The sequence below is a fragment of the Cynoglossus semilaevis genome, chromosome 18 (assembly GCF_000523025.1).
Source record: "Cynoglossus semilaevis isolate Cse_v1.0 chromosome 18, Cse_v1.0, whole genome shotgun sequence".
NCBI lineage: Eukaryota > Metazoa > Chordata > Actinopteri > Pleuronectiformes > Cynoglossidae > Cynoglossus > Cynoglossus semilaevis.
The window spans coordinates 11,242,448-11,263,056 of NC_024324.1; the positions used below are offsets into that span (position 1 = coordinate 11,242,448).

The 20,609-nt window shown below is 40.6% G+C and overlaps 2 protein-coding genes across 6 annotated transcripts in view; one reads left to right on the plus strand and one right to left on the minus strand.

The window, feature by feature from the left end:
- Positions 1-20,609, plus strand: part of runx1t1 (RUNX1 partner transcriptional co-repressor 1) — a 249,532-nt gene that overhangs the window by 45,869 nt on the left and 183,054 nt on the right. For all 4 annotated transcript variants that reach the window (XM_017041194.2, XM_025065046.1, XM_025065045.1 and 1 more), the window contains one exon: positions 14,436-14,549. The gene's annotated coding sequence lies outside the window, so the exon portion shown is untranslated. The remainder of the gene's footprint in view (positions 1-14,435; positions 14,550-20,609) is intronic.
- Positions 12,022-19,745, minus strand: cibar1 (CBY1 interacting BAR domain containing 1). Of its 2 annotated transcripts, XM_008331772.3 has the most exons (9): positions 19,541-19,732; positions 18,125-18,359; positions 17,969-18,037; positions 17,347-17,448; positions 17,204-17,209; positions 16,433-16,537; positions 15,811-15,924; positions 14,062-14,181; positions 12,022-12,692 (listed from the first exon to the last, which is right to left on the minus strand). In XM_008331772.3, exons 1-9 carry the CDS (start codon positions 19,567-19,569, stop codon positions 12,567-12,569), a joined length of 906 nt encoding a protein of 301 aa, XP_008329994.1. In that variant the 5' UTR covers positions 19,570-19,732; the 3' UTR covers positions 12,022-12,566. The 2 variants fall into 2 exon arrangements, with proteins under 2 accessions (XP_008329994.1, XP_008329995.1); XM_008331773.3 differs by lacking the exon at positions 14,062-14,181 and having other exon boundaries at positions 19,541-19,745.

Here is a 20,609-nt window from a genome sequence, read left to right on the forward strand (position 1 = left end):
CTGGACATTTCTCTGTGGAGGGGCAGTCGAACCCCTTTTTTCATGATGAAATGTTTTAGTTGTTGGAATTGAACCCACGCTCACAGTTTCCCCAGTCTGACTGTTCTTCAGAGCCTATATTTTTAAATGAACTATCACTAGTCTCCAAACCTAAAACATTGCTCTAATGAAAAATGTTTTGATGTGGACAAAGGCATTGTAGCCGTGTTGACAATTATTTTAAAATTCCAAATAAGTCCGACTCCAGATATATTTTTTTTCTTTCCTGGTATGTACGAATGTGACTGATGTAAAATGAAGTCACTTTCCACCATTGAAAATAACTCACAATAAAAAGGAAAAGTGATGTGAAAAAAGAATACAGCTGGTATTTCCCAACAAGCCCACACACAGATTCACCGCCTGTCATTAGACTTCTGGTAAAATCCCTCTGTCTGTGGCTCTGTCAGTAAACACAGGTTTACCAGGAACGCTGACAGGATTTCACCTTTCACACATAAACATACACACACGTACACGCTTGTACAGAGTTCATTGTCTGTGCCTTTGCAGTTACTTTAGTATCAAAATGTTATCATCAAAGTTGGCGTTTGACGCTGACGTTTCACTTTCCTCTCTGCTGTGGTTCAACCAGCTTTTAGTGCAGGCTGATATAAATCTTTTGCATATATTAAATATTGTAAAGTCATAAAAGGCCTAATGTTGTTGTTTTGCTTTAGGGCACAACGTGCTGATCAACACAACCCTTTTGGGTTGTAAATTTTGTCAATTCTTGCCGTGGTTTACATTTTTTCTGTGTGAGATGACTGAAGCTTTAGGCAGCTGACGACCTGTGGCTTCCAGAGGGTATGGTTATGCAGGAAAGGCCGCCGACATACAGGCCGTTACAAGTAGAGCTGAATCCCAGGTAGCGAGGCATTTGTGCAAAGCAGAATGACCTTTAATAATTAACCAAAAACACAGTGGTGTAGGCTGCCATTGTGTGCTTTTATTGAAAACATCATTAAAACTCTCCGACCACTCTTGGGTCTGAGGTGGTTTGTGTTTTTTAACTGCCACTCTCCATGACCTTTACCAATGTGTTGCTCTGTGTCATGTGAAAAGTTGTGCAAGCACAACCCCACAGACTAAACTCAAATGACATTGGCGGAAAAGTCGAAAAGAAAACGTGGAAAACCTTTAGTGAAACACACCCTCCTTTCTTCATTCTAAGAACATTGCTATTTGCTCTGGGCAAATGGGCTGCAGTTGCACAACTGTGCAGCCATCAGCAGATTAAAACTTCACACACACATAAACACACACACTCAGACAAACACAGTTGTTTTTCCATTCAGTTGCATTTAATAGAGCCTTAAATTAGAAACACCTTGTTTTACTGCAGTGAACCACACACAGACTCTAATCCCCTGCTCACTGACCCCTGATGCCTGTATTATGGCTCCAGACATGTTGTGTTTTAACTCAGTTTGTGTCTTACATCACTGGAATCTCCTCGGCAGGATAAGCTGCTTTTAGCTCTTGTTATTCACGCTAGAATATGCATTTAGTCCAGGTTTACTCCATCAGGTGGAATTTCTAATACTGAGGGGCTTAACATAAGGTCTGTCCTCTGTTCTGTGTACTTCAAATCCAGTCTGCAGACTAACAGAGCTGGTCTTAGTTGGTGCCTCAGATGCCTCCAGATTCATCTTGTTACTGCCTCAGAAATAAAAAGTGAAGTGGATTGCACAATGGCTCGGGGAAAGTCCAGGCTAAAGTCATGGGACTTCATATTTAAGTGACATATTTCCATGTAATAGTTAATTTCAATAATGATATATAAATATAAATGGGAATTTATTGTGGCTTTATTAGCAGCTACTAGTTTAACTGGAAATACCCTAGAACTTTTAGTCTTTTGTGCACCATAAAAATGGGCTTTCACCTCCTCAATTGTTAATAAGAGAAAACGACAAACTGCCACTCCAACCCACACTTGGTTTATGGTAGATCTGATTCATCCATGACACAGGTCTTTAAGGTTAAATGAACTTTGTTGTTGTGTTTATGACATCTCAACTTGAATTTATGAGCTGTGTATGAGCTGTGTTCCTTCATTTAGCACAAATGTCAGGCTAAACTTCATCCCTTTAAATACACTGAAAGTAGTATATATATATATTTAAATGTGTCTAAATGATAAAGATTATAACCTTCTCCTACAACACCACCGTCCATCCTCCTGTCCTTGGCCAGATTAGGCAGTTTACACACCTCGGGGCTCGGCCATATGTGAGTGTCAGCTCAGTCCCTCATCTGAAGGTCAGTCCTGACAGGACACGCGAGGCCCACATCGTCACCCATGGGGTTTCTCTGCAGGACTAATTGACTGTAGACCGTGTGGCATAACTGGACCGCGGAGGGACAAAGGGCAGTTACACAGGAATGCAGTCATTAAAAAGAAAAGTCCTTGATGTGAAACCAGATTTTATATGATGTACTGAAATCACTACAATAGAATGTAGTCATAGGATGTAATATGTGAAAGTTTCTAAATAAGCAACTTAATATTGTTTGACATTTAAGACGCATCTGTACCCAGTGTTGCCGTGCCTTCAGGCCATGGGGCAGTTTAAAAGAGTAAACCCTGATCTGGGCCAACTTTACAACACAGGGTGTAGCCAGAATGGCCATAGCTGTGTCAGCTATGTAAATAGCATGACATCATACCATAGCAACGCCAATGAACAGAAACTCGGACTAAACCACATCGTAAAGAAGTGTGAAAATAAGTTGTAATGTTCCTTCTAATGTATAGCTATCTAACTATCTAAAAGTTGCACTTCGCCCACACAGTACAGATATATATATCAGAAACATGTCATTTTCCTACTTAGTATTTTAGCCTTTAGTCCACTGCAGCAAAGTGTTGTTAAATGACATTTTAATAGCTATTAAATGAAGTAGGTGCTAATGGCTCTTAAAGGTGGCACTCTGGTTGTTATTATAATTATTCCATGTGACTGTTGCAATAATCAGGGCCTACAATGTCTTATTTGTTTAATCCATTAGAAACAGGAGTGTTAAAGTGTTAAACCAGGCTTTAGTTTCATTAGAGGTTATTTGCCAGACTAATGGCTTTACTGAGCCAGACTTCAAATGTTTGCGTTCGCTGAGCACATCAGCTGCTGGCTGTTTAACTCTGTGTTTAACATGCAAATATCAAATAGTTGCCATGGTTTTGTGCACACAAATTGAGTGTGTTTGAAGATGGCAGGTGAACCAGAGACGAGTACACGATAGAACCAGCCACCGTCTTCTTTTAATGTCTTTGACATGACAAAACAGCACCTATTATGCCTAACAGTGCCTCTGAAATCGTGTGTGTGTTGCCGTGGGCCCACATGTATGCATGCTTTCACTTCTTTGGAGCTTGTTCTGAATGGTAAACCTCAGATTTGTTAAATCCTCATATGATCCTTATTGCTTTGCCCCCCCGTCTTATGGCTGCTTTAATGCCCGCGAGGCCATGTAAGGACAGATTATTGTGGGGGAAGTGACTGCATAAACGGTGGTTAACGTGGTGTTTGATGACATGTCCGGGGCTACCCGTTGATGGAGACAGTCCAAAGGGAAGTGTTGTGCAATCAGTGGGCTCGGTTAATTACAATAGATCAAACACAGGCACCATGGCAACCCTGCCACATTTTCCAAAACAAAGGCCTGCGAGGCATTCAGCATACGCGCTGGCTGTGACACGGTGTTACGCCTGGCTGACACTGGGACGATTAGCAGTGGCGCTGTGTTTATTTCTAGAGGACGGATGCACAGTGTTCACACTGAGATTGTTCAGGCGGTCGTCGGCACAGAACATGCTACAGTATGTTACGTTAATGAGACCTGTCATAATTCACCATGACCAGATCAAGAATTTAGCAATGGCTCCAGGCAAGAATGCTTTTGAAAAATCTATAAAAACACCCTTGAAATCAATAATGGCAAGGACTTTTAATAACTGTGTTACAAGAAAAGTAAACTTTTATAAACACGATGATTAGGAAATGCCCCAGCTAGATGACAAACTAGCCTAAAGATAAACATAAAGCCTCTTTACACAGACATACTGGTATATTCTTACACCAGTAACCTCTTAATGAGCAAAAGACTACCATAATACCCTGTAAGTTTTTACACAGTACTTTGTGGAACAGCAAACTTGAGCAAAAATGTAACAAAAATGTCAGACAAAGTACAACAGCTGAAAACTGCAAGAAATCACTAAAAATGACTCTGACACAAATTAGATTTGACTGAATTGCCCTGAAACTGACCTAAATGTTCTCAAAACGATTTCTTTTCCATCTCCACATACCCAAAACTCTCCTCAAAATCACGTTAGCTCCGTGGCTCAAGGCCAACATATCGGCCTGTGGTTACAGTGCTGCTCTAACCTGAATAACATCAACAATTTCACCCTCATTTCCTCCCTGTTGAGCAAATATTTACTTTGACATTGGTGGATTTTTTTTTTAATATCTTGATGATTATCAGATGGATTGACGAAAAATCAGGTACAGATGTGTATGATACCCAGAGGAACAAACTACATGACTCTGGTAATTTCACTAATGTAATATCTCCACAGCTACCAGCTAAATGGCTGTGACATTTGTTGAATCAAGATTGAATAACTTAAGGTCGCTCACATTACCCTAAAGACTCCCAGAAGACGCGAGGTCAAAAGCAGGGTAACCCTGAAAGACGCGGTGTGTAAACTGAAGCCCATAATTTAAAAACAATTATGGGGTAAAAAAACTCGTCTCCTTTAAAATGTAAAATGTCCTAAAAAGTTACACATGAAGTGTGAAAGTATTCAAAAAACGAGTAGGGAGCATTAACAATGTCGGTCGTGTCCGAGTTGGACGTCCATGCTGTCAGTCTCTCAGTTAACAGAAGGCCTGTCTACAGGCCATCAGTGATGGTGGTCTGTGCCTCAGACACCAGCTCTGTTCTAGTAAACTCACTCCAGTTTGGCTCACACAGCCGCAGCGTGAGCCAAACTGGAGAGCAAATGTTAAAAACTTGGAGATTTGTGTCGTCGTAACTCTCCGTCCAACTGCTCTCTCTCTCTCTCTTTCTCTCTCTCTCTCTCCCCGTCTTCCTGCTTTCATCACTTTCTCCCTGACTTTGCTCTGCTGCAGTCGATTTATTTGCTCATTCTTCTTTTTGTTTTCCTGTGACTCCGTTCCTGCAGCCTCTCAAATTTGTGTCAAATTCCATAGAGTGACTGTTCTGTTTGTTTCTAAAGTAGCACCTACCAAATTACTACTGTCCTTATGTATGTAGGCGGTTCTCGTTCATGTGTAAGGGGCCAACAGTTCCTCCATCTGTATACTTTTATGTTTGTCTCTGATATATATATATATATGTGTGTGTGTGTGTGTGATGGCAGGTCAGTCATGAGAGCAGAGAGCCTGCATTCCTCTGTGCAGCACTAAATCCTCACGGGATAGTCCTCATTAGGGGACTGGCTGTTCCCAGGCTGTCTCACAGCCACTGTGACATTATGGTTGTTTGTGTGTCCTTGCGTGTTTGGGGCCGGAAGTATTTGCGCGTCCCTTCTGTCATGACTCGATGCTGCCCTTACGTACATATCACAAATCTGTTTGTACTTTCAAAACACTATTTTCTTAACGTCATATGGGGTTCACTGAGGGAGCGTGAGGAGGCCAGTGAAATGTACAAGTAGAGGAGAGGGACTCGGGGGACTAGATGTCCTCGTGGACTCCGTTCAACCTTGAAGGAGTTGTACATATCGACTCTGGCTCACACGGACTCCCTCCACCATGCTGTCATGGTCGACAGTGTCCCTGAGAAACACTTAACACATCACTCGGTTACTCTGTGTTCCAGACATTTCTTTGACCCCCTGCTGTTGACCCCAGCTCTGGGGCTGACAGCTTCTCGTGTCACATTTTGTCTTTGGTTTCATTTTATTTTTTTGCTGCAAGAGAAAACGACAACAGGGGGAGGACAGCACCGAGGGGGAAACACTCTGTTCTGATTTTTTCCGAAAAGTGGAAGGAGAACGCTGCCTGTGTTGTGCAAGAGCAGATGACAGATATTTAATTCTTTAGCTTTGCCTGACCAGAATTTGCAGATTTTTTGATATTCAAACCCCAAATGAGAATTATTGCATCCTTTGCTTAAGTAGTTTTAGAGTAAAAATGCATTTATCACACAAGGATGAGTCATATCTTCAGCCATTACTGTATGTATTGCTGAACAGTGTATTATTAGGAATGAGTTTATAAAGGGGTGGTGCCTTTATAAATGCTGTTATTCAGAGCAGCACCACCGTATGATCTTTGAGGATGTGTGATGCATTAATTACACTTGATGGGAATCAAACCAGTGACTTTATTGGAGGAGGCAAAAGCACTGACCTCTGATTATACGGCAAAAATAGCTTCCATGCTAACAGTAATGTACCTAATGATGTGTAATCTTTTGAACCTCATCTATCATCTTAAAACTACCAAAGGGATTCATTTGACTAAATAGTTTTTACTTTAATGAAATTGCTGCTAACTTTGCCTTTAAATGTGTCTGCTGCCTGTCTGCTTCAAATAAAGCTAAAGTAAACCTGTAAGACAAAACAGAGGGTGAGACAAAGCAGGTGGTGGAGCAGAGTTCAAGCTGTTGCAATACTGAAAATCAGTAACATAGCGTTCAGGTTTAGGTTTCTCAACATGTTGTCCTCGTAATATTCCACAGCTGGACCAGGATCAGTTAATGGTCAGAGAAAGACTTCATTAAGACATCAAATGAAGGTCTGTGATGGAGCGAGCAGCGATAAGGCAAAATAGGTTATGGTCGATGGTGCAAGTGTTGTACTAGGAAGTGATTGGTCAACTGTAAACACACTCGCTGACACAGTGGAGTTGGTTAATATGCAAACAAACCAACGATGACCCCAAACACACCACAGAGTTTCTGTGTGACACGGAAAATGAAAAACAGTTGCAGATGTCAGTCAGGTGACACTGACACACAATCACACACAGGCTGACGCTTCCGTACAGGCCTGAGCCAAGGCCTCAGTGACTGATCACAGCTCTGCTCAGTCTGATAAGCCTCTTGCGCAATCAATTGATGAAAACACATACACACATGCACACAACCTCACACGCAGTGAACTCTCTCCTTGTCATTCCTTTGAAAACAGATGATTTCGAAATCATTAACAACAGCTGCGGGGCGGACAGAGTGGCAGCTGAGCATGAAGACAAACCTGGAGATCAGGTCGAGCGTTTACGCTCGGAACTGAGACACTTCCAGTAAACAACGAGGGAGAACTCCAGTAAATCTATTTGTTTCTAATGTCACCTTTAAGCAGGTGTGTCTAAAATCAGGCCCCAGGGCCAAACCTGGACAGGAATAATGTGGCTCGTAACTTATCTGGGGATTTTTTCCAAATATTCTTGCACTGGTGAAACTGCTGTCGTACTGACTTTTTGGTGAATTCCAGGCTAAACTTGTGGTTTTTATAAAAATTGTTACTGTTTTTGTCTGACCTGTTATTATTCATTTGTGTTGCCCCTGTTCTGGCTAGCTTAAAACTATTAGGTTATATATATATTGGCTATCTATTAGTTATTATTCACTCTTCGTGGTTATATGATTGGAAACTGTTTAATGTTTTTGTCTAAAATTCCTCATGTCTTGTTAATGTAATTATAATAATTGTATTTCTCAGGTAGATTTTAGCCTTTTGCGTTATTTCATGACTTATTTCTGATCCACTCTCAGCTATTTGTTGTTCTTGCGTTGAAGTTTTTCTATATCTGGGGCTATCTGGGGCTATTTATGGTAGTTTCTGACCCAAGAATTTAGTTAGATTTCTGAGCGACTTAAAGCAGTTTTTAACTTTAGGTTCTAATAACTCTTTCATTGATAGTTCAATATTTTGTGTGCACAAAAAAGTAGCAAAGAAGAGTTTGACTTCAAATCTGGCCTCCTACTAAAAAAAAAGTTTGGACACTCCCAGAGCGTAAGACCGGCTCAGTGGATGAATCAATCTGCATATTTGGATTTTCTCAGGTGTTTTGTGAACATCAGGAAATGTGGCCGTGCATCAAAATCACTGTGTACAGAACACACTTCCCTCCTTTTCATTACAGTCCTTGATTTATGAGGAGCAGAGATATCCAACTGACGCCACTGTCAGGCTTTGGAAAATAAACAAGAAGTCACTCTCTGCTTTATTACCTGCAGATGATATACTGTAGCCCAGCACAGCACCACAGCACTGACACATACCAATATACATGCAGATTTAAAATACAGCCAGCGTGTTAAAAGTGCTGACATATGTTGATTTAGGTTTGTACCTGAGATCCTGGACTCCTGCAGACACTGTTCCACCCCTGACCACACGTTCGTGCAGCAGCATAAATGAAAAAAGGAAAAAAAGAGGGGAGCAGGAGTGGTTACTGTACACATGTTGGCAAGACACACGACAGCAGCTCCAGATCTCCTCCTCTGTTAATAAGAAACACGTGACTGGAAGCACAAGTACAGCACATTCTGCAGTTACACCAAGTCTGGCTGTCTTGCTTGTAAATCTTACTAATTGTTACTTTGAATCACAGTACTCTTTTAGATGCACTTTATTCATGGGTTTTACTGATACTTGTTGAATGAATTGAATGACATGAGATGAGATTGGATTGGATTGGGGATAAGGATTTGATTGGGATTAGATTAGATGAAATTACGATTGGATTGGATTAAACCTTGTTATTGATCCCATCCCATAGGAAACTTGTCATGTTAAGCAATGATGCAAAATGAAGTAAATTAGACAATAATGTAAAAGGCTCAGTACATTAAAAGAAGATCCTTTAATTGTTAAAAAGTTTTCCAATAATTGTTGAAGATCAATTTGTGTTTGCCTGCCTTGTTATAACAGTGGAGTTGATTCACTTTTTAGAGTTTGTTATAGAGGGACAATAATAAACAGATGTAGGGTTGAAGATATGGACTAAGGAAATGGTTCGATGGCTGTCTGCCTTTTTATTTTGCACTTCATTTTCATTACCTCTTGGTTTATTGTAGAAGTGAAATGGTTTCAGGTTACACTTTATTGCTATTGTTACAAACACACATCCAACAGACAGATTCTAGGCAATGATTTAACTCTCTATTGAAATAATATTTTAATGTATTTTCAATTTGTTGCATTTTCAAAATGCTCTATCAATGCTTTAAGTGGGGTTTTCTGTGGAGGAAATAGATGAAGAATTGCTCTGCTAAATCAAATTTGCCAGGAGTTGTGTGTCAGTGTTGATCTCACAACACAGTAATAGGACACAGGAGATGAGGTCGGCACGGAAGGACACGTCCTGCATGTAATTGTGTCTGCTGGAGTGAAATCCACAGAGTGTGGCAGGGTTCAGAGATCCTCCAGCACCAGGACACACCACAGGTCTGTGGAGAGAGTCATGGTGTGAGGGTCAGACACGCACAGACGCACAGAAACATACACATGCAACGGCAGGGCTGTCAGTGAGTCAGTGTGTGAGTCACACTCCAGCTATGCTGCCTCTCGATTTTATAACAGCCTCCAGCACCGCGCTGCATTTAATGTTCCCAACGACCTCGCAGTGGGAGTCCGTGGAGAACATGTATGTGAACTGGATGTCCACATACAGTACCTCTGCACCACATGTGTACATGTGAGTACGCAGCATTTCCTCTGGAAACCATCAGCGTAGCCCAGATGGGACTGAGGAGTTTCTGGGACACTCCTACAGCACAAACAAGACATCCAGTTTCATCTCCTTTATACAAACAAACAGCGGCTCACTCGTCACTGGGAATGACTGCAGATGAGTCAGGAGGGGAGAGGGGAATCCTTAGCTGCGTGTGTGCCAGATCAGTAGGTGGTTAGCCAATCACAGTGTCCTGCGCCATCACAAACTACTCCATTAGGTTTGACCTATGAATCACTCCCGTGTACATTCAACAGAAACTGTGCTCAGATACTCGAAGGGGGAGTAAATGGAATATTAAATCCTCTCCCGCACAACGGTGGAAACTGCACTGGCTTTTCCAGGCAGTGGAATAAAAAATGTTAAGTATTGATCAAGAATAATGAATGGAATGCTAACCTTTCATGGCTCAGTCAGTAGTAAAAAAACGCAGCAGTGCAGATGATAATGATTGAATCATAAAGCAGTATGCATGAAACTGAGAATAGATGATAACACACACACACACACACGTTTGTTTTTGTCACACGGTCCAAAGCTCAGTTTCACATTTTGCACAACTCAATATGATAAGAGAAAATAACTGAATGTAATAAAGAACATAATGTCTCCATATACAGTATGGCTGCTTTTTAAAAAATGCACTAGGCGAAATTAAAGGTTTGCGCACTACCACCTGGTGGCTGCTTAGAGGAACAGTCCGTTGAACGTAGCACTGGTGTTTAAGGAAAGAGGGTTTTTTAAGGTAAAGAGATTCATTTCATTGCAAATTCTTTTGGAGTGGTCGACATCAGTTTTTTATTTATTTATTTTTGCAGTTGAAGGAATAACAACTCTCTCTAAAAACACAGATAAACCTAGTGCCGTAGGGGAAGGTGATGCATTCAAAAGCAGCTGCGTGAGGCTGGAGTGTGCAGAGGGAATTTAATCTGAGCAATAGGACGTGAAGGTGCATTTGTCCCCCGATTTCCTCCCTAATCCTCCTCCTCATTCTCCTCACATCTGGCTCCGTGCATGGATATCCGTTTGTTTTTCACTCGCTGTTTTTAACAGTCAATGAGTCATAACCTCCTCTTGTCTCTTGCCTTTAGACTCTTGGCAAACATAATGACTGGCCTTTCTTTTTTTTTTTTCCTCAACTCTTACGGATCCTTTTTTCTTTGGCCGGTCACGGTCCTCTCTTCTGCACTGTGATCAGGGAGTGGAGCCTTTAGGTTTATCTGCAACTGGAAAAGCTGTGTGACTCACGCCACACAAACAAACTTACTTTATAGGTGATGACTCAGTGGAACGTGGCCCGCTCTGGCCTGCAGTGCACTGGAGTCAAACGTACGTGACTGCGTTACTTTGAGTTTGCATATTACACATTAACCTGCAGTACCATGCAGTTGTTGATACACACTGGTAAACATTTTGTCTTTAGGTTATAGGGGAAGGTTGAAGGCAAGCCAGGGCAATGACGTATAAATCAAATTAAGTTTATTTTTAATTGACATTGTACTGTAACTGCATTTTTTTAAATAGTAAAAGTTTACCTACACAAAGTTAAAAAAGGATATTCCTTATTTATTGAGCTGATCAGGATGTAGCTTCTTCAAGTTCCATAGTCTCCGTAGTCTCATAAACATAAACATATGTAAGGACAAACCTCTCTTTTAAAGCAGCCAATGACATCAGTGCTTTTGTCTTCTGTTATTCAGCTTACAGACCTTGTCAATACATTTTTAAAAATGGTAAATACTTTACTTGTAGTATTGTTTATTGCAGTACTTCTGTTATTTAAAAAGTTTTTTTTTGGTGTTAGTTTATACCTGTTGCTTGTATCATAATATTTTTGCAGGGATTATGATTCCTTGGCAAATTTCCATCATGTGACCAGGGAAACCATCTTTGCTGCAGGGTCTGATCCTTTGGTGGGTGGCACCTTGTGTCTACTGGTTGAATGCTATTTGTTACATTTGTTTTTTACCTATTGACTAAAGGTTTAAGTGAATTGATCGACTGCAGACTACAGATTACTGTTCAACTGCTGTCGATTTGTCAAGTAGATAACCATCTCAACTTGCAGTAAGTACAGTGTGTGCCTGTGTGTGTGTGTGTGTGTTGTGTCCAACGGCAGAAAATAATTCATCATGACATGGGCACAGCTGTGGAATAATAAATGTGCAGAGTGACTCATACAAGACAGGGCTAGGAGCCATCAGCTGGCAGTGACAGGAGCCTCGACAGTGACAGACAACACACACACACACACACATTTGCTTTTATAACGTGTCATTTTATGAATATAGAGACGTACATCTCCAGGCAGCAGAGCACATGTACCGATAAACACGGACAATATAATGCAAAGTGTCCCTGACGTTTTCATGTCTGTGGAAAAGATGAGTCACTTTCAGTTGCAGCCACTGTGTAACTATCATCACTTAGGCTGATTCACACAACCAACAGTTTCTAAAACAACAATCCACTTCTCTGCAGGCTTTTCTAAGCAAACACACCAAGGGAAGGTTTTTTTTTTTCGCTTAGAAAACACAATCAGTGCAGCGATGTCGAACATGAGTTGGTTTTATTGATAAAAGGAGTGATGTAATTCTGACGGGGGCTTCAGGGCATGTATAAAAATATCATCAAAACAATAAAAATGGTAGAAAATAAGAAAGACAAATGTTTGAACAGGATCTTTAACAAACAGGGCTACAATACTGCACACACCAACTGTAAACAGAGTCGAGTTTGGCAATGACGGAGTTTCTTCAACAACAGACCACTTGGTTCAAATAGACACAAACGGGACAAATGAGGAGGCTAGTCTTCATCGTCTGTGTCCTCCTCCTCTTCTTCCTCCTCTTCCTCCTCCTCAGACTCGTCTTCATCATCATCATCATTGTCCTCCTCCTCGCCCCTCGTCTGCCGACTGTAGGCTCTTTGTTGCTGTGACAACAAACACACCGTGAGCGAACAGCTACAACACTCAGCGGGTCGTCAATAATCACAACTGATGATTCCTAATGTTTCTCTGGGGGCTGGACGGAGACGAATGACTGGAAAAGTCGCTTCAAATAAGGAAGAGAAGAAAAGGTGGACAGGCTGTTTCTGTCCTGACTTTTAACAGAGAGGATTTTAAAAACACTACTTCACAAATAAGGAATTAAACAAACTTGAGGAAATATATATATGTGTATAAATGTATAAACACATATATTCATTTAATTTCCTATGATGATAGCAGCTCTTGCTGAAAGAAAGGGTTTTCAGTAAAGTTCAGTGGAGTTTTGAAGCCATGGCTGTGAACGTGTTTATGTGGCGGCTCCACGATAGTTGTATTTGCCCGCCCCGTACAGTGTGCTCTATTCAGAATTTGAATTTAAATTTTGACATGTTGCATCTACATCTAACTCTAAATTAAGCAAAGGCTTACAGCTTCCTCATTTGTGCATTTTCTGTATCAGTTAACAGTTTTTTCCTAGTTGTAATATATGTTTAAGATGTTGTGAAGTCGTACTGTTACTTCCTTAATTGTTGTTATCTAAATTATTATAATTATTGTTATTATTATAAACCGATACAAGTGTGAATGTAGTTTAACACACTTACAACATGTTCCTCTTGTTATTAAAATAACTTCTCACATTTATCATGCATTTAGCCCAACACACTTATAAAAGTGCCAGCATTACATCTACAACTTGTTTGGTTAACCAGGAAATGCATTTCTCACAGATTATATCCAAAATAATCTCAGCCAGAAAGAATGGCTGAATTGTGACACAGGATGTTTGTCGAAGAATGTTCTGATGACAGGTGTAAATAGAATTCCGACTGCGTGAGATAACAACTGGAAATCAACACACCCTGTGCAACAGCCACTGTTTCAAAACTCCAACATTTCCACTTGACGTCCAGGTGTGTTTAAAGGCAGTTTTTGTTTTAATAAACAAGTTAGTGCCGAGGCAGTGGTGAATGCTGAGGTAACACTGGTAGAGGATGAGGAAACAAGTGATGATTCTGGCGTCATGTACGATGATAGTCTCTCTGGCTTTGACATGTGTGGAGGTGGGGGTATTCGAGTGAAAGATGGCTGAGGTGATGCCACACATACGCACTGGCAGAACTGATAAGATGTGCTGTTACTGAACGCCCAGACGACGTCTGGTATGAGGAAATCGAGGGAGAAAATTTCCTGATGAAAATTTCATCACCTTTACTAAAACGTGGAAGTGTCAGACTGGGTGCCACAGCAGAAACAGATCAAGAGGGGTCTCCTGGGGAGACTCCCGTTGCGGTGCCGTCTGTATCTTACCTGTAAGGTTCCTGATGTGCTCAGGAAGGAGCCGGTCCGATCGAGGGAAGTTTTAGAATTAGCTCGCACTATGTCTAAGCGGGACTGGTAGTCGGGGGGGTGCAGTGAACTCCTGAACACCTGCCAAAGACAGTGGGAGGCGCTAGACTTTTATACACAGAGGAACAGGAGCAGTGCCTAGAACACCTACAGGTGATTGTGCAGTACTGCGAAAAAGTCTCAGACCAAAATAATGTGGTTGCATACAAATACACAAACTTTTATTCAATTATTAAATTGAGCTAATTTTGATTACAGTGTTTGGGTTTCATTTAACATTATTTCAATTTCATCTCAAATATTACCTCACTGCTGACAAAACCTTCTGGTTCCAGATTAGGAACGACGGCTCCCAGAGCGTGATGCTAACGCCTAACCTCCTGAAATTTGGACCAGGCCTCATGGTGGAAGATGTGATTGGTGAGGAGCAGCTCAGTGCTCAGTTAGAGGTAAGACAATTCTTCAACAACAGCAGTACTCCATTTTCAGGTTTATGGTTAATACTAGCGGCTTCAGACAATAGTTCCAATGTGATTGGTCAATTCTGATGTCAGACACATCTGAGTCGTAATAAACTCAGGCAACCACAATATTTTAGTTTCCAGTAGAATATCAGTTCTGCCTCTAGATGATTCTAGTAGATTTTGACTTGAGCTGTATGATTTGAGTTGTTCCGTTAAAACTTAACATGTTTTTAGATTGTGAACACTTCCTGAATTCACTGCAGTTATGCTAACATCATTAAATCAGCAGGGACTTTTTCACAGTACTGTACACTAGAACTACACAATGACAAGAGTTATTAGAGACTTTCCTCATTTCAGATCACGTTTCTATATCTGTAAACCATCAGAAATGAAAGAGCTGTGATGCACATTTATAGCTGAAGTTCACTTACAACTCAAAATGTGACTCATGTCCTCATCACTGAAAGGTTAAATCCACTGAACATTAGTTTCGTGTTTTGTTCCTTTCTAACCAGAATAATTACCCGACTGTTTCTTGTGTCTAGAATATATAATTCAGTAATAAAAGTGTTCTGTCATCGACCAGCTCTCTGTCAGCCTTGGTGACAGTCACAGCAGCAGCTGTGTTTCTGGCAGCACAGCAGACTTCTGCTGAGGCCACAGCCTGGGCTCTTGATCAGGATTATCTTCATGCCTGTCATTGTGCCTGTTTTCATATGATTCAATCTCCCATGCTTTGTGCTATGAGTCACCGAAAAACAGCCTGGGCAGGGTGAGGAGTTTCGCTTGAATATGAATGGATGTAGAGGGAGGGGGGAGGGCGGGTGATTCAGTACAAAAATACAGATGAGATGGCAAATGGTGGAGGAGAAACCTCAATATTTCTGATCCTTTTGTTTTTTGTATTTCTTCATTTTTACAAACCTCCTCAACCAGGCTGTAAAGTGGAGTCAGCAGCTAGCATGACTCTGGAATATGCAGTTGTCACCGCAGGTTAACTCAAAGTTGGGTGGGTGTGGACGGCTGAGCACGCATGAGCAATAGGTTGATGAGTAATAGATGATAACTTGTTAAATATAACCACGGGGTCCATTAAGTACAGAGCTGCGCGTCAGCCTTTGTCCTGCACACGGACGCATCTAAACAAACATCCTTTTTCCTAATAATTACTCTGCATGCTCTAGGAAACACAAATATTTATGCTGTAGAACAGCAGGGCTCCACTTTCCTGAGGTGAACCTACCTCCAGGTCCTCCTCTTCATCCACACTGTGAATGCTCTGATAGGCCAGAGTGTACACCTCCAAAGCCTTGGCATGGAAGGACATCTCCACTGTCACAAACTCACCAAATATTTTCTGTCAAGTGAAACAAAAATGATTTTTGATATTGAATTTTTGAAAACTGTTGCATAAAAATGCATTTATAATAATTAATGTATGTGAAATGAAAGAGTGGATTTTCACATTCACCTGAACAGTGGTAAAAGTCTGTCACTGTTGACTAACAGTTTCTATGGCCACATACTGTACACTGACAGGGATTTCTCAGAATCCCGCTTCGTTTTTTGCTGGGAAGAACTTCAGAAAATGCTATTTTTACACCCAAATGTTGCTAATTAATCGCTTAATCGAGCGTGTTGCAAAAATGAGTTTCTCATTTTTTGATAGAAACAGTTTGACTTTTCTGCTTTCCGTTTTAATAAGGAAAGTGTCAAACTTTACCAAATGACATATTTTAGCTTTTACAGCATTGCGATTTTAGAAAGTGCATTAACTCCACTGTAACTGGGTTGTGTGTTTCACCATAGTAGAAATTCTCACAGCTCTTATTTATAGAGAACACATTGAGCTGAGCACAGCCGACCTTGATGTCTCGGATCTTTTGCTTCTCAAACTCGTCTATGGTCTCCTCCAGCTGCTTGGTGGTCCGTGTGGCGTCCATGGTCGCTCTCTGGAGCTCACTTTCAGCCTGGTGGCAGAACAAGAGGAAAAGACAACAGACGGTTGCATCAGTGTGATGCAACACTGCATACACTTCAACAGCGCTGCTTTGTACTTGTTGATTTATTAGGAAAGTAGCCAGTAAGCTGGCACTTAGTAGGAATTTTGGTCAAATGGAAAGCACCTGACACCAGATTGATACTTCACAGTAATAGCGCTGCACTATCATTGCAGTATTCTGGAGTTTTAAAACGTTATTCACTTGTAAAGGCTGTGCAGATATTGACATATGATAAAATGCTTTTTTTTGCAGAAAGGGGAAGTAATCGTTTCTGCATTTTATCTTCTGCAAATGGGAAATATAACACAATCAGTATGCACGCCGGATAAAAAGATAACATCCAAAAATGAGCATTAAATTCAGATGAGTGGATTTGATGTGGATTTGAGTGGAACTGTGTGACAACAACTGCAGTCGCAGTCGTGTCACTGCTACCATGTACTGCAATATTTAAAAGTAATGAAAAGTAGAGCTGCAGTCGATACTGTGTTTTGACAGGCAGGTTTTCATGGACGGTGCCTGAGGGATTTGTCACACTCCTGCTTTAAAGCTTCTCAGGGATATGTGTTCTCCTGGAGGTCATGTGATCACACAGTGACGACAGATACAGAGCTGCTGATGGATGACACACACCTGAGACTGAAGAGTCGGTGAAGGAAACATTCAAATGTTGATGTCTGTTGTGTTTACTTTCGAAACATGCAAAGTAGATGTTTTGTTTCTTAAAGGCACAGTGTCTGACAGACACTTAATAAGACGAAACAAGGGAAGGATACGATGATCTGTCGGTCTGAGGGGTTCCTCTGTCTGGTCCTCTCCAGCTGAGCCATCTGTTTGGCTTCTCTGTCTCTGGCACTCTGAGTCGCCTTCAGATCCTCCTGCATGAATACACAAGGACAAGGCAGCCATTACCACAAGTAACATTGATACTGATTAGAATACAGTGATATAATACAACCTTGGTGCTCACTCATTAGGTTCTAAAGCTCACACTATAAGATAGGTTCTGTGTCAATGTGTTTTAAAAACCTTTACAATTTTACAATGGAAATAGTTTTATTTTATACTAATTTGTATGTGTGGTTGATGCTGACTGTACCGTAAAAAAGCATTGGGACGAGGCGCAATGCTGCCCCCCTGTGGATATAGAGTAGTAGTAAATAATCCAAAAATGTTATTTTATTTCTTGTTTTAAGGTGATGTTATTTTAGATATCGTGTTTAATGGGTCGAAAATGTATTTCTTCCTAAAATAATTAATTTCAATTGCTAGAACCCAAATTTGGTTAGTTAAGTAAAACATTTGTATAAAAACCTTTTCTTGGGTGACTCAATAATATTTAAGATTAAGAAAAAAAACTCGACTATAACTTGATGTTGGTGTTGATGTTGTTTTTACCCTTTTACGCTTGACAACAGCTCCATAGCTTTTCAGTGGTTCTATGACTTTAGCCTCAAGTCTTTCAACCTGCAAGATAAACAAGTTGACGTAAGTGTATTGTTTCTGACTGTTAGGATGTCATCACTGTTGCAAGTACAGCTACTAAGGTTGTACCTCAGCCTGGCGGTAGTCCTGAATTTTAGCCAAGTGGTCGGCATACTGCTTCATACCCCGCTTTAGATTGGGTGTCTCTGTGTCAGCGAAAAGCCCGATTTCACGCACCAGGAGGTCGGACTTATCCCGTAACCTGGCTGTTTTACGGCAATAACCAGCAAACAGCTGGCACAGTTCACCAAAATGTTTCTCTATGTTAGTGATGTTCTCCTGGATCCTCCTCGTCTGGTTGTCCCTGAAGAAGGAGAAGAAGAAGAGACAAGGCAATTATGTTAAAAAAATCTGTCTCTGTGTTTAATGCTCGAGCCATGAACAGTGGAGGATAACAGTGTTTTTATCACATTCCCAGGAGTGTTGAATGCTGTTTGTTTTAGTTTTGCTACAACACGGACAGATCTCTATGAGGATTAATAATCAACAGAAACTGTTTTAATCACAACTGTTGCCCAACCACTTGTCACCTGTTGTTTGCAATGAGTCAGTTGAGCAACAATCTGTAATAGGTCTTTTAGGACGTCCAAAGCACCTGAGGTTCTTTGATTGCCTGCCTTGTTTTTCCCCAAAGGGCTGTTGTTCAGTTGCTGGGAGATGATTCTGCTGTGAGGTGTAGAGATTCAGGTTGTTTGGCTCGGTTACATTTCAGTTTGCAGTGTTGTAAATTGCTTTTCTTTTTGTATGTGGTGAGATGGAAAGATGGCCATCGTTGTGGGGTTTGGTCTCTCAAATCTAATCTAATCTAATCTAATCTAATCTATGAAATTAGAACTGTTTTGATCCCACACTGTTATTGTTGTATTGCATCAACAAGGAAGATCAAGATCTTAAATGCTAATAAGTAATAATATAAATATTGAAAGAATAATAGACATTAAAATAAAAGTGAAAGATACCAAATGACTTTAGCTTTTCAGAATAATTGCACATAATCAGTATATACTGCAAGATTTTATTTGTACCTTTATTGACTTTAAAACCTTCTACAACATCATCTCTCTGAATACATTTATTCAGAACCAGACACCAAAGCTAACCAGAGAGACTGTGGTCTTGACTGCACCAGAACTCCTTTACAATAAATATCTTTAAGTGCAGTGACTAATATCGTAATATATGTCATATAAAAATGATTCAACTTTGCGAATAGCGTTGTTACACATTATACATTCTAGTTGTTAATTATTGATTGCGGTGAATGTGTCCTGGTCATTTATATTTTGAAATGGATGGAACAATACAGCAATTCGTAATTCACATTCATCGTAAAGTCAAGACTGACTGCTAAGTAACTGTCCTGCAGTAAGAATTAAACGCAAAAGGTATGTCACCAACAGCTAGCTACTGCATATTCACAGTAACACGCAGTTCTTTACAGCTGTCTGGGAAAATTTTTTTTTTACTTCGTAAATCGTCTCTTACCTCGCTCTTGCATCTGGTGTCCGACTCATTCTGCAGAAAAACAGTAACTTTTATGTAGACGAGCGCACGGTTATGTTTGTAAGGAATCAACTAGCCAACCAGCTAGCTGTGTTTGCTAAGGCTAGCACGCCACTCTGTCGTTTCCATGGATTCATCCCACCTACTCCGGCTTTCCCGCTTGAAGTGCATTATGGGAAACGGAGTCGTCTTATAATATTAACTACAGGTGTGAAGAAACGGTTAAAATTGTTTTTGACACGACAGCCCTGGCGGTAAGTGAGGTTATATTTTATTTTTAATAGTTTGGCATGAAAACTGTGTTGACGTTTTTTAACACATTAGAAGAAATTAGGGGGAAAAGCGGGTTTTAGACTCGACCAAGAAAATTAGAGGACAAAGAAAGCTTACGGTTTAGAAGTGTTTTTCTTCCCTCGAGTTTATTAAAAATAGTATGTTTATTAAAAATACACTGTAGATACAAATTAATTTCAAATGTTAACGAGAAGCATGAATGAAGATGTGAATAAAGACAACGAAAATGGCTACAACTAATACTGTACATTTATGAATTACTTTTTAGGCTAAGAATCCAGGCTAGCCATAATTAGCTTTGTCAAACGTCATGACGTTCTCCTGAAAAAAATGTTTTTGTTATGCGATAAACAACTCCTTAATTTCAGGGCCCTACTCTCCGTTTTCATCATCTTTGATTCTATTCCCTACATTCACATTTAAGTTCCTTTTAAATTCTTTCCAAACACCAACAATTTACAAGCTGTAAAACCACTAGTACACTCTTGAATACCTCCTCTAATTATGTCTATTAGCGTTCGACCAAGTTATCCAGACCAGGGGAGGGAATATCTGTGCTGTATGAACCCATATGTTTGGCTATGGTTCTGTAATTCCCCAAATAGATCAAGGTACATTGCCTACATTGCAACAAAGAGGGCGGCAAATAGTCGCAGCTTGACTGTTTCTGAACTGGTGCCAAGCTCGGGCATTGTGATCAGTGGAATGAATGGAGGCCTCATTGTTATTCCCTCCTCTGTGTTTGGGAATGCATGAA